The sequence below is a fragment of the Microtus pennsylvanicus genome, chromosome 13 (assembly GCF_037038515.1).
Source record: "Microtus pennsylvanicus isolate mMicPen1 chromosome 13, mMicPen1.hap1, whole genome shotgun sequence".
Taxonomy (NCBI): Eukaryota; Metazoa; Chordata; class Mammalia; order Rodentia; family Cricetidae; genus Microtus; species Microtus pennsylvanicus.
Genome location: NC_134591.1, coordinates 1,023,825 through 1,037,744, shown reverse-complemented (window position 1 = coordinate 1,037,744; position 13,920 = coordinate 1,023,825). Strand labels below are relative to the sequence as shown.

Genomic DNA, 13,920 nt, shown 5'->3' with positions numbered 1-13,920 from the left:
AATTTAGATTTCATTTGTAGGAGTTGTATCTGAGTTTTCCAGCTGCCATGAATTATTTCAGTAATAAAATTGAATAAAAACAGTACTATGGCACTATATTTACTTTTAAGTACATGTTATATTAACTTAGCACATTCAAGAGAGGACTCTGAAATTTTTAGGTGCATAGCTTCTAGCTTTATTGTCTATTTACAGCACCCACTCCTTCCTCTAGTGGATAATGACCCAATGATTATTCTTTCAGAGACACTGCAATTATAGATCCATTTAGTCTAAATGATGTGTTGTATGTTGTGGGGCAGGTGGTATTTTCTTGGAATTTATCATAACTAAAATATTTTAGATATTAAAATATAAAATTCCAAAGATATAATCTTTCTCTTCAAAATTCCCTACTGTTTCCCAGCACCTGCTGCTATAGAGGAGCTGAAGCCAGCCACTCTTCTCTTCTTCTAGACAGCTTGCTGCTTTCTGATCAGATGTCTGAAGATTCCGATCCAGAAGGGGTAGCTACACATTCTTTTATTTGTGTATGTACGTGAGTGTGCATGCGTGAGTGTGCATGCATGTGTGTGAAGCTGGAACACACTGAGTCTTTTTAAGCTTTATGATCACAGACTCTCATTTGATCAGGAAAGATCTTGTTTCTCAGTAGTCTTTCTATTAAAGGCAAACTCAAGCTGCTGTTTCCATATTCAATTATCTTCATTAAAAACTTTTTAAACAGGAAAAGCTCTCCTGTCCCTCACATAATTGGCATTTTTCAGGTTTGATTCTTCCAATAAATTTTCAATCTAGCACTGTTCCAGTCACCTTGAATTGACTCATTCACATGGAAAAAGTACAACGAAGATCTTTACTTAGGAGCAATGTTTAAACAACAGAATGTTTTTCTTTTGACACAGAGCATTAAAAATTTTTTTTAGAAGTGAAATTACTTAAAGTGTCCACAGATTTGAGATTTCCACTATGTTCTGTTCACAGCTCCCAGACAAGTACAGTGGTGACTCAGACTAGAGTGGAGCTCACCTAGGACAAGCCAGCCTCTGGGAGGTCCTGCTATGTGCATTCATCTATGCCTAAACTGGCTCCAAGTTCACCTTTTTTAAAAAAGCAATCAGTGTCTCATAAAAGCAATAAAGTGATGAATACTTGGTAAGGATGATCTTTAAACATTCTGTTCATTTAAATGGCAACAACGTGGTTACTGTAGCTTAAACTAACAATAGCATTCTGTTGTCTAGAGATAACAAAATAACTTTAGAAGTTCTGAAACTTGAAAATTAAAGAAGCATCTCCTGAGAAGACATGCTAGTGTACTGAGCAGTATTAGAACAGCAGTGTGTCTTGCTAATGGCCGGGAGCCAGTCCACTGAGGTCACTGAGGCGCTCACGCGGTGCTGCAGCAGAGCTGCCCAAGTCAGTGGCGAAAGAACGGCCCCGCATCTGTCAAGACATTAATTTCTACATAAATACTCTCTTGTTCAGAGCCTCTTCATGGATGTGTCTATGAACATGCTAAAATGCTTGATACTTTTAATAAGACTAAATTAATAACGCCATTTATGGGTCTGAGCTTACTAATCAGAACAAAATCCAGGAACCAATCAGGCTTGGTTGTGCTAGAGGTAGACGTCATAGGTTTGGTTGTGTTCACTGTTTCCTCTTCAAGTTTAAAAATGTAAGGAAGAGAATCTCCACATGGAGGAAATGAGTGATACCAGTTACTAAAAGCTGCAACAAGAACAACAAGAATCCATTGCTTGGCTAGGATACAGCAGTATGTTAAACTCTAAACGTCTAACTGGATCTCCCAAACCAGCCATTCCCCAGAGAGAGGCCCGTGGGTGCTGGGGAGGGAGCACCTACATCTCCTTTTATGAATTGTCTAAGTGGGTGGTTTTTACTGCATGCCTGTGCGCTATGTTTGTACCTGGTGCTCATGGGGGCTGAAAGAGCGTGTCTGATCTCCAGGGACTGAAGTTTACGGAGTCCAGGTCCTCTAGAAGAGCAGCCAGTGCTCTTAATGGCTGACCCATCTCTAGCCCTTTAATTTTGTTTTTCAGGACAGAGTCTCACTCTGTAGCCCAAGATGGCTATGATAGCCGAGGCTGGCCCAGAACTCATGGCAATCCTCTTGCCTCTGTCTTGTGAGTGTTGGCATTACAGGTGTGAGTCACCATGCCTACCTTAGCTTCTTTTATAGCAATACAAAAACCATGATCTTCTCCAAAGATTCCAGGGGTCCTTGCAGAACTGAGATGGCAACTTCCCTTATGCAAGGCCCAGAGGCAACTTGCATTGGGGTATGCTAGCTCAAGAATTTATTTCATTGGTGCTGGGAACGGAACCCAAGCCCTCGCATATCCTAGGCAAGCATCCTGCCACTGAGCTACGATCCCGGCTCAAACTGAAATTCTGGGTAAACACCCCAACTCTGGTGCACAGAGACCCAAAGGCAAGTGGGGAAAGTGCTTGTAACTTGCCCTGTCCCTTCTGGAATTCTCCTTTCTTTTGCTTAAGCCAAAAGCAGATTATGTATCCTGTGGAGATGGCATATAATTGACTGGAAAGAAGTTCTTCATTTGAAGCTCAGCCACAAGCTCTTGGCTCCTTCGGAGCACGGTTATCTGGGAAGACAGCTATTCTGTCAGCCCGTGGGCTCACCCCACTTTACCATGCATTGATTGAAAGTGTGTTTCACAAAGCCATATCTGCACAAATACACAATAAAGTTGTGCATGGCATGTGGGAGCCCTTGATGTAAGTGTGTTCTTCCTCACTTCCACAACTCAAGGAGGCAAAACTCAAGAATTCCCGTGCTGTGAAGTGGAACTGAAGATCTGATTCTTGAGTTTTTAGTATAACTGTTCACCTGGGAATTCGGAGAACTAACAATGCATCAAATAGGTGGAAGGCAGTGAGTTGAAGCCGAAATGCTTATTCAAATGCTCAACAGTCTCATTTGACAGGGATATTGACGACATATGGTCAGTTATTGCTACTGTTGGAAAGATCCCAGCACACCTAATGACAACATTCTGAATCTATCTAAAATAAAAATGAAGGTGTTCATAATTAAGATGCAGACTCTGCAACTTGGCCATACAAGTCATGTCTCCATCTTACATGCAGAACCGAAAAGATAACTATTTGCTTCCCACAATCAAAATAACTTTTGGGTGTTTAGCAAACTAAAGAAGACTGACCTAACATTTTGTGACCATCTCTGCTTCTTTATTCCTGAGACAGGGTTTCTCTGCGTAGCCCTGGCTGTCCTGGAACTCACTTTGTAGACCAGGCTGGCCTTACAGAGGTCCGCCTTCCTCTGCCTCCCAAGTGCTGGGATTAAAGGCGTGTGCTACCACACCTAGTTTGTCTATCTCTTCAAAACCCTAAAATCACGATTGGAAGCCACTACAGACTAATACACAGGGTCAAGTCAAACACTGAATATTAATTGCGTGTTATTTACACAAAGAAGGGGCCACTAAAACTCATCACTACCCAGGGAGGTAGCCTAGTGCACAGAACTCTAAGCATGTACTCACTAGAAAGAGAACAACATGAGTCCTTAAGGCAGCATCGGTTGAGTCTTCTCTGGTAAAGTGTCACGTGTTTCAGTGACTAACGAGTGACTTTAAAACAACTACTTTAAATAAACATTAAAACAGTACTTTGAAAAAGAAATGACTAATGTAAGGACTTGTGCAGTATGCATCTACACTGGGATTTTAATTTGGAATGCAAAAGCTTACAGGAGAACACAATGGTACAAATTATAGCAGTCTTCCCTTGAATGGAAAGTAGAGTAGCAGCTACTCCTATTAATCAGTACTCTTTGGGTTCCTTTTTAAAAACTTGTATTCAGAGTAGCTAATAGAAAATTCCGCTGTTTAAACAGCACATGGTCAGGTTGAGTTTTAATTAATGTGAAATGATTTGACAATGCATGACTAACCTACGCATGCTCTGACTCGGTCACCATGTCCTCAGTGCTGGCTTGCTTACCTGTGCCAACCCACAGATCTCCAGAGTCTTTAGTAGATGCAGTGGGGAATCTGTTTTCTTTGTGGCTTACTTTGTTGATTTTCCTAGGAAAGCATGAGCTAGCCTTACATGTGCAGGGACTATTGCCAACAGAACAACCGCATGAAGTGAAAAACAGATTAACACACAACAAAGTTCAAACAGCAAATGCTCTCATGGTGTGGAGAACTCAGACAGGTGCAGGCACTTCTGCTTCAGGTTTTCCTATTTGGGTCACAAGTGGCTTTCTAGAAACCCTCACGGTGCAGACTACTGAGTCCACTGCATGTGGTGTCTCAGAACCACCTTTTCAGAGTACTGATTTTTGTTTTACCAAATTGTCTTTATCAACAGCACAGTGGAAATGTTTCTTTTATCTCAGTGAATAGGTCTGCCGCCTTGGCAGAGCGTTCACTGAGAAAACATAAAGAGTGTTAAGTGTAGCTTTTCTCTTAATATGTCTGTCTCCCTTGCTCTAGGTCCTTATGTGAAAGAAACTCAACAAAGTGTACATATTCTATACCATTCTAAAGCTACCAGGCTACTGGGATTTTTTTTTTAAAGTAAGTACTTAAAACTTACTTTTTTTCCCCAAGAAAACCCGTGCTAAAAAGGCACTAGATAAAATGAATTTCTTCACTCTTGTATATAATAATTATACATTGTGTTAGATTCCAAGATTTAACGAGGTGTCACACATTTAGATAAAACATTATTCAGTCATCTACTTTTATGAAAAACTGAATTTCAAGACTGAGGAATGCCTGCTGCAGTAATGGAGACCAGCTGGATCATGGAGTGAAGACAGCTTCTGTCTCCTCAGGACCTGCTTGCTGATGACTCTGGCCATGACCACCTGAGGGAAGTCCTGGCCTTGGAAGGCTCACTGGCAGCAGCTGTGGGAGCTAAGTCGCCTGGAGACCTGAGTGAATGAGACAAAGGTGAAGTTTTCACAGTTGTCCAGCTTGACCTTTCTGGCTAAATTTGGGACAATTCCCCGGAGGGACCGCAGCCCCATCCTCTGCTCCTCATACCACACACTGCCCATGTCCGTGGCCTCCTTCCTGGCTGTCAGATAGAAGGGAGACTTGGCTTCCATTTGGGTAGGTGGCCGGTGGATGTACATGTACTTGTAGAGGAGGCAGTAAGGGCACTGTTTGTGTCCCCTGGAATGCTCATGGTAGATTTTCCCATGACATACTCTAATAGAAGCACTCCGGCTCTCTCGCTTAACACTGTCTGTCCGGGCAAAGTAGGGCTGGTTTTGTGGGTCTTTGAGCAACTCGATGTCACCATACATCAGGTCTGCGTGCTCCTGCAGCGTCCGCATATTCAGATACTGGCTGTTGTACTTGACCACTGTGGACAGGAGAGTAATGGGGCTGTCATCCCCTAGACACCCTGCCTGCCACATCTCCTCCTCATCAGAAAGGGAGAAGTAGACAATATTGCGAGAACGGGCACCCGACATCCCTGCCTTACTCAGAACCCACAGCTTCTCCTTGAGTTTCTTGGTGGAAGAACTGAAGGTGCTGCTGGTGATGGAAAAGCCCACACCCGCATTCTTCAGGATGCGGTCCAGGCCACGGCGAATGGCGTGAAGTGAGGTGGCCAGGAAGTCTGAGCCATCGCTCTTCTTGACAGTGACATAAAAGTTCTCAAGCAGCTCATTCAACTTCACTGCAGGGATCTCAAATGAGACAAACACTGAGGTTACACATTTGAGGACACTCAGACAGCTAACCCCTCTTTTCCCCAGTCCTCACTAGGGGCTGTGCTAGGGGGAGAACAGTTTCCTGACCGCTAGAGGATTGAACCTTTCACACAATGTAGGAGAAAAGCAGTGGCTTTCAAACTGGATGATCTAGGTTTCATAGTTGGTTTCCTCTAATTTCTTTAAAACTCAGCATTTCATGATCTGCAAAACAGGGCATACTGGTAGCCACCTTCTCATAGCCCATAAGTAAGGCTTATAGGAGATATGGACTGTGAATTTCCAGGAGTATGTAAGCAGCAGTGAGCACACAGCCCCTTACAGATGTGTCTACAGATGCCTACCGATTGCTACTATGACTGGCCTTCGTAATGTTGGCTAGTCCTTTCTGGATGATCCTTTCTTCTTTTTGTTTGCAAACCACTTCTTCTCCTTTAATGAAGTTCAGTCACCCTTTCTAAGGGACTCCATAGCTTAACCATGGAATTAGTTCAGCATTAATGTCCTCAATACCTGCCCATACTGTTTGGTACCTATTCCTGAGCAGGGACTTCTAAGGAGGAGAACCAACACATCCAACTTATGTAAAAAGTTAATGGTCTGTGATTTTTCAATTAATAAACACTAGATTTTCAATATCAGTTTTATAAGTTTGGCTTATAAGAAATCTTTGCAGGCAAATGGATGGAGCTAGGAAACATCATATTGAGTGAAGTAACCCAGACACAGAAAGACAATTGTGTACCACTCATAAGTGGTCTTTAGACATAAAGCAAAGAAAACCAGCCCACAAATCACAATCCCAGAGAACCTAGACAATAACGAGGACCCTAAGAGAGACACACATGGATCAATCTACATGGGAAGTAGAAAAGACAAAATCTCCTGAGTAAATTGGGAGCATGGAGAGGATTGAAGGAGAGGGGAGCAGAGAAAAATGAATAGCTCAATAAAATCAATAATAAAATAATAAAAAAAGAAATCTTTGTGGTCAAGATAAAGATGTAAGGAGGAGGAAACCTTGAGTCAGGCTACAACACACACGATTGCAGTACAAATGCTGAGTCAGGCTACAATACACACGATTGCAATAGAAATGCTGAGTCAGGCTACAACACACACGATTGCAGTAGAAATGCTGAGTCAGGCTACAACACACACGATTGCAGTAGAAATGCTGAGTCAGGCTACAATACACACGATAGCAGTAGAAATGCTGAGTCAGGCTACAACACACACGATTGCAGTAGAAATGCTGAGTCAGGCTACAATACACACGATTGCAGTAGAAATGCTGAGTCAGGCTACAATACACACGATTGCAGTAGAAATGCTGAGTCAGGCTACAACACACACGATTGCAGTACAAATGCTCAAGTGGAAACCATGCAGTCAACACTCACTGTGCTAAAGCCAGGAGACAAAGAGAAAATAAAAGAAGAGCCATATATTAAAAACGAGCCAATTAGGGGCTGGGGAGATGAAGTCTCTTGCAGAGAAGAAGAGTTCAGTTCCTGGCACAGATGTCAGTCAGGGACTTACACCTGTAACTCCAGCTCCAGGGCAGCGAATGCTGTCTGCTGGCCTTCCTGTTCACTCACATAATACATACACATAAATAAAAAAGAAATTTTTTAAAAAAATGATATCCCTGAAGAATCTGATTTAAAAACAAGAATTGACTAAACTATGATTTATAAAACTATCTCATTAAATATACTCCAATAACATAAACTAGAATGATTTGTTAGAAAATTTTATTCTTAGTAAGCAAACGTATATATCCCAAAAGCTAGAAAATAATTCATAAATAGTAAAATGAGCCAATACAAACAAAAATGAAAATTAATGAAGGAAGAAGGGGAAAACCTGGAGAAGGTAAAGTAAACATCAACTTCTGAGAAAACTTATCAAGATGATAAAGTCCCGTCAGGTCTGAGAGGAAGGAAAAGGCAGAGAAGTGGACTTAGGCAAACGAGAGTGAAGACCATGGAAGAGTACCGCATGCTTTATGTACATTAATAGGAAAATCTATATATATGGATTTTATTTTGAAGTTTTTGTTTAGTGTGCATGCACGCGTGTGTGTGTTTGTGTGTGTGCAGGGGTTCATGAATGCATATGTGCACATGCACACTGCTGGAATGTGGGCATCTAAGCCACTACAGGCGTGTGCTTTTACTCTCTTTACTGTGGTGCTGGGAATAAATCAAATGCCTCATTCATGCTGGGCAACTGTTTGACCAATGACTTACCAGTTCTTCTGGATTTACACAGCTTAACAATATGTAAGGAAGCCGTAAAGGCTGTTCATTCTTATTTAACTCACATCTAGATAGTATAACAAAACCAAGACATATAAAGTAACCTTACACAAGGCAACTTTCATGCTGCATAAGATGTATTCAGATTAGTAAGATGTCAAGAAAGCAATGGCTGGGCTGGGGAGATGGCTCAGCAGATGGAAGTGCTCCTCACACAAGCCTGACGACCTGGTTCAAGTCAGAACTCATGTATGTGGCAGCACAGATCTGTAAAGCTAACACCCTTAGAGTGAGATGCAGGCAGAGGCAGAAGAACTGACTGGGGTACTTAGTCAACAGAGCAACAAAGAGACCCTGCCTCAAAAAAAAAAAAAAAAAGAGGCAGAAGCCAAACCCTGACTTTCACAGTTGCTCTTTAACCATCACAGGTACATCATGGCACATGTCTGTGCTCACATACACAGAGACAATCACAGTAAACAAATACTGAAGAGACAATGGTTCTGATGTGCACAAGTTCCAGGTAACATGGTACCTTGTACGACAATAACTGCCAGACTCTGACATCATAGTCAAGACAACAGGGCAGTCACCCTGCATCGCCAGTGGGGTTACTACAGCGTAAGGGTGGTCCAATGTCAGTAAGTATTTTATGCATGGCCATTGACATGACAGGGAGAAGAATACAAGTCTGACAAATATTGAAAAATTATTTTAAAGATGTGGCATCTACTTTAAAATTTTCAGAACTGAATTGAAACTGATATTGCAAGAAATAAATCTACTTAATAAAAATAAAAGTATTCTACAGGCAAGAACTGTAAAAATATACCTACAATGAAAACTAGGTTCCTCCCTAGAAAGTGAGGAGGATAGCATACTGAATTAAAAAATAAAAAAGGAAGAAAGGAAGGAACATAAAAGGACAAAATATCTGCACATAGACTCTAGACTGGCAGCCCGGGAACTTGTATGGGACAGAACTAGGCTCTCTGAATGTGGGTGACAGTTATGTGGCTTGATCTGTTGGGGTAGGGGCCTGGCAGTGGGACCAGGACCTAGCCCGGGTGTATGAACTGGCTTTCTGGAGCACATTCCCTATGGTGGAATACCTTGCTCAGCTGCGATACAGCAGGAGGGGCTTGCTCCTGCCTCAACTTTGTATGCCATACTTTGTTGACTCCCCAAGGAATACCTTACCCCCTCTCAGGAGTGGATAGTGTGAAGGGGGAGGTGGTGGAAACAAGGGAAGGGGAGGGAGGGAGTTGGTATGTAAAATAAAAAAGGATTTTTTAAAATAAAAAGGACAAAATATCATTTTTGATAATCTGTTAGTGAAAAAGATTAGGGTAGTTATGTATAAATCATAAGACTAGCTTTCTTATTTATCAACAAAAATGTTAAAAAAGCTGGGCGGTGGTGGCACACCTTTATTCTCAGCACTCCAGAGGTAGAGGTAGGGGGATCTCTGAGTTCAAGACCAGCCTAGTCTACAGAGTGAGTTCCAAGATAGCAAGGGATACCCAGGGAAACCCTGTCTAGAAAAACAAACAAAGCTAAAACAATTATTTGGGATTTCTTTGGTTGTAGGGGGAAAAAAAAAATCAAACCTGAGCAAACCTAGATCTTTTTTTTTTTTTTTGGTTTTATTTTGTTTCTTGTTGTTTTGTTTTTGCGTTTTTCAAGACAGGGTTTGTCTGTAGCTATGGAGCCTGTCCTGGAACTTGCTCTGTAGACCAGGCTGGCTTCGAACTCACAGAGATCCACCTGTCTCTGTTTCTCAAGTGCTGAGATTAAAGGCGTGTGCCACCACCACTGGGCTGCAAACCGAGATCTTAAAGAGGGATTCAGAATTAGGGACTCCAATGCATTAGATAGTCTCTTCCCAGCCCCAGTCTCTCTCTGGCATGGGAAATTAAAACCACGAGAAACTCCAGGATGACTAGAATTATGAAAAAGAAGAGAGATGATATCAAATGGTAGTTGGGATGTTAGGAAATCAGAGTTTAAGTCACAGCCCAACAGGACTGACAGCCTTTGCCTATACTAAATCTATATAGATATAGAGGGTTTTTTCTTTTACTGTAGCATTTTTCATAATGGTCAAACTGAGGGGAAACCATCAGTAGGTAAGTGGATAAACAAAATGAGGATGTGTGTGTGTGTGTGTGTGTGTGTATATACATACATACACTATATGGAATTTTCTTCAGCAATAAAAAGGAATGGGCCTTGAAATACTATGTCAAACAAAGCTCACTTATTCCACTTCTACACACACAAAAGGACAAGTGACCCAGAGCTAAAGGAGAGAGAATTCTGCTAATGTGAAGAAAGTAAATTCATAGAGGCAGATGGCAGGGTAGTAGTTACCAGGGCCAGGGGCAAAGAGGAAATTGGGAACTATATTTATTGATGAGTACACAGTTTCTATTCGGATGGATGAAAGAATTCTGGGAATGAATAATGGTGATGGTTTGCAGAATGCTGTGACTACAGTAAACATTACTGAGTTGTATACTTAAAAAGTAACCATCGTGGTCAGTATGTCCACGGGTGCATGTATATCTAGTGAGTCATCAACAGCTCTCTAATTGGAGAGAAATGAACCCAGTCAACTGCCCGTGGCTGCTGAGGGCATGGAGCCTAGAGGAGAGCCTACTTCTGCCACTTTGCAGGATGATTTCTACTGCACTGTAAACATCCTCACAGCCACAGTGAAGCGTGTCTCTTACCAACAAAGCTTCTCTTTGCAGTACATGAAGACCACAGAAATCTACAAATAGTCAACATCTGAGGACTGGCTATGAAGTCCCCAATTCCAGGGACACATCTGTTAATCAGCTTCTACCTCCTAGGCTCAGGGAGCATCACAGAAAGAGAGGAGAGAGTCTCAGAGGGCCATGATGTCTGTTGTGAGTCTGTCTTCTAACCATGTACCCAGGAAATCTCAACTCCACAGTCACCCAAACAAGACCTGCACAGTGAGACCAGCTGACATGCCCATGTAGAGAGATGCTGAGCTCTGTGTCTGTGTGGTCAAGTCGTTGACTTGACACCTTTATCAGCACATGAGCTGTCATTATCTAACCGGGCAGAACCTGGTTGGTGCTGGAGGCCCAGCCCTGAACAAATGCAGCTCTTGCCTTTATCTGAGACAATGGCCTGCAATCCACAATCCACGGCTGCACTGGAAAGCACCAGTGATGGCTACCCTCTATTCTCCATTGTATTAAGAGACTCCAGGGTACTAACGCCGTTTCTAGAGAGGACTTTATAGGCAGCAGGAATCATGGGCTGGTGTCCTGGACTGAAAGCAAAGCAGGGAAGGAGGGCCGGGGGTGTAGCTCCATGGGTCCGTTGCTTGCCTAGCATGCAGAAGCCCTAGGTTCTATCACCAGTGCCACACAAACCTGAAGTGGCAGCACACGCCCGTGATGCCAGCACTCAGGAGGTGAAGGCAGGAGGCTCGAAAATAGAAAACAAAATGGGGAGCGGGGCTTCTTCTCGGCTCTCTGACTTGCTCATATGAAAACAGGACAGCTCACCCCAGCAGACATTCATTCCCCACCATGGCAGGGCTTCAGCTCAAACTGTCAACCTGAATAAACTGCTTCCTCCACCAAGTGGCTTCTTGTGAGGTATTGTTACGGCAACCAGAAACATAACTAACAGAACTGTAATACAAATGCAAGGGTCATGGGACCCAGGTGATGGGGTGACTGAGTTAAGGAAGGGCAGAGACAGAACTTGAGCTTATTATGTGAGACCACTGAGAAAGGTTCCAAATACACCCCCAGAAGAGGCATTTTGGGCCGAGGAAGTAGCACGCAGAAAAGTCTTAGAAGTGTGGAGTGGTCTTGTGGTTTCTGGGAAGGTCACCAATGCTGCTGGCAAGCAGAGATAAAGGCAAGATGAGGCCACATAAACTGGAGTATGCCAGCTACCTTCCGCTGGATAAGAAACAACCTAAAGCTTAGCGGGCACGGCCAAATTGTTTATGAGTCAGCATCTGGAATAAACTCAGATGCGTATTCACGCTGTGTTTTCTCCTAGGGTAACTCGTGGATGCAGTCATTTGGATATCAGGGACACAGTTCGCTCATATCTGTAGGTTTATCTGGGCTTCCTCACATGGGTAGCTTTAAGTCCAGAGCCGGGAAAGCTGATCCCACCCCTTGGACAGGAGCAACAGGGACACTGGTAAGAGGTGTGCACACAGGAAAGGAGTGCCGCCTGCAAGGCCAACCAGCTGGAACTGATCTCAAGGGCAATGGAAGCTACGCTGTTTGTTTTGAATCCTTCTAGGAATTTTGTTCGCCTTATCTATAGTCCCTTTTGGGGACACAGTTGTTCAGAGTCCCTTTTCATTTTTTATAATGCAGGTAGTAATATTCCTTTTTATTGCTGCTTTCAGCATTTTAAATTCTTTTATGTTCTCTGACCTTAATCTCTTTTCTTTTCTTTTTTCTTTTTTTTTTTTTTTAAAAATCCAGACAGTGTCTCACTGTACCACAGCTGCCCTGGAGCTTTCGGATACTCTGTTCTGTCTCCACAGTGCTGGCAGTGGGGTCCTCTTTGGCCTGTTGCCATAACCTCACTATCTGCATATTCAAAAAAGTCTTGCTTACAATTTATTATTTTGTCATCTGAGTCTTAAAACTTTTTTTTAAAATTCATTTTAATTATTTTTGGGGGGACAGAGGTTTTTTAAAGTAGACCTGGGTAGACTGGAACTCACGCTGTGGCCAAGCTGACCTTGAGCCTGCCCTGATCCTTCTGTCTCAGTCTCCCAAGTGCTGAAACTGCATCTATGCTACCAGGCCCAATCAGATCAGCTTTAAAACTTATTTCAACATTACATTTATTTGATTTATAGCTTTTATATTCATATTTAATTTCCTAACATAAGCTTTTAGAGTTAACCTATATTTTCTTTACAAATTCTGCTTTTGCTGCAGTTTTACTCCATATTTTACTTTAAATGAATATACTTTTTATTATTTAAATTTGAGGTGGTAGTTGACACAAGGTTTGTCTGTGTTCTAGCTGCTCTGGAACTCACTCTATAGAGCAGGCTGCCTCAAACTCAGGGATCCACCCATCTTTGCCTCCCGAGTGCTGGGATCAAAGGTGTGCACCAGCACCATCTGGTTTATTATTTAACTTACTGAAAGAAATTTTGGGAGCAGGCCCAGAAGTAACACATTATTAAATGAAAATTTAAGTTCCAAGAATGAGCACTATGAGTTATGGGTCAGCAAAGTCTCAAATGTCTGAGAAGTAGCACAGGCTATTGCCACCGTTGCCTGTTGTAATGTGGTAAGACCGTAGCGCTGAAGACACCATAGAGTTGGCAGATATAGAGAAATAAGTTTAAAACTGACTGGGAAACTCCTTTCCTGTTGGCTAGCTTACATATTTCCAAAGGTCTATATAACTCCGTGGGAGAGAAGACATCAATGGTCTTATTTATACATAATACATATACATAATCCTCTAATAATAATACATAATACATATACATAATTCTCTAAGAATAAAAATTATTATTTGTTAAAAGAGATTTTAAAAGAATTCCAGACTTGAATTCTTTTTCATATATAGACCAGAGAAATAGCCCTCACAGTTCAGAGCTGGCTGAAAATGAAAGGTGATACTTAACTGAGTTATATGATTTATATTCTTTCTCAGTGAGCCTGAGGGGTGAACTCAGAGAACACTGTGAGACACAAGATACCACACTCAGCTCTCAACATCCTAGGGCACAGGCTCACTCAGAACATAAGCCGTATACCTGAGAGATTCAATCAAACTATTTACATACCTTGAATTGATTCTTTTTTTTCTTTTATTGAAAACAGAGTTTTTCTCACATAATATATCCTCATTCTGGTTTCCCCTCCCTCCATC

The 13,920-nt window shown here is 42.2% G+C and overlaps 1 protein-coding gene across 2 annotated transcripts in view; it reads right to left on the bottom strand.

Moving 5' to 3' along the window:
• Positions 1-1,127: 1,127 nt before the first annotated feature.
• The window catches only part of Kiaa1958 (KIAA1958 ortholog), a 178,700-nt gene continuing 165,907 nt past the window's right edge, over positions 1,128-13,920 (bottom strand). For both annotated transcript variants that reach the window (XM_075944840.1, XM_075944839.1), the window contains one exon: positions 1,128-5,719. In XM_075944840.1, coding sequence (XP_075800955.1) covers positions 4,913-5,719 — 807 coding nt within the window. In that variant the 3' untranslated portion in view covers positions 1,128-4,912. The remainder of the gene's footprint in view (positions 5,720-13,920) is intronic.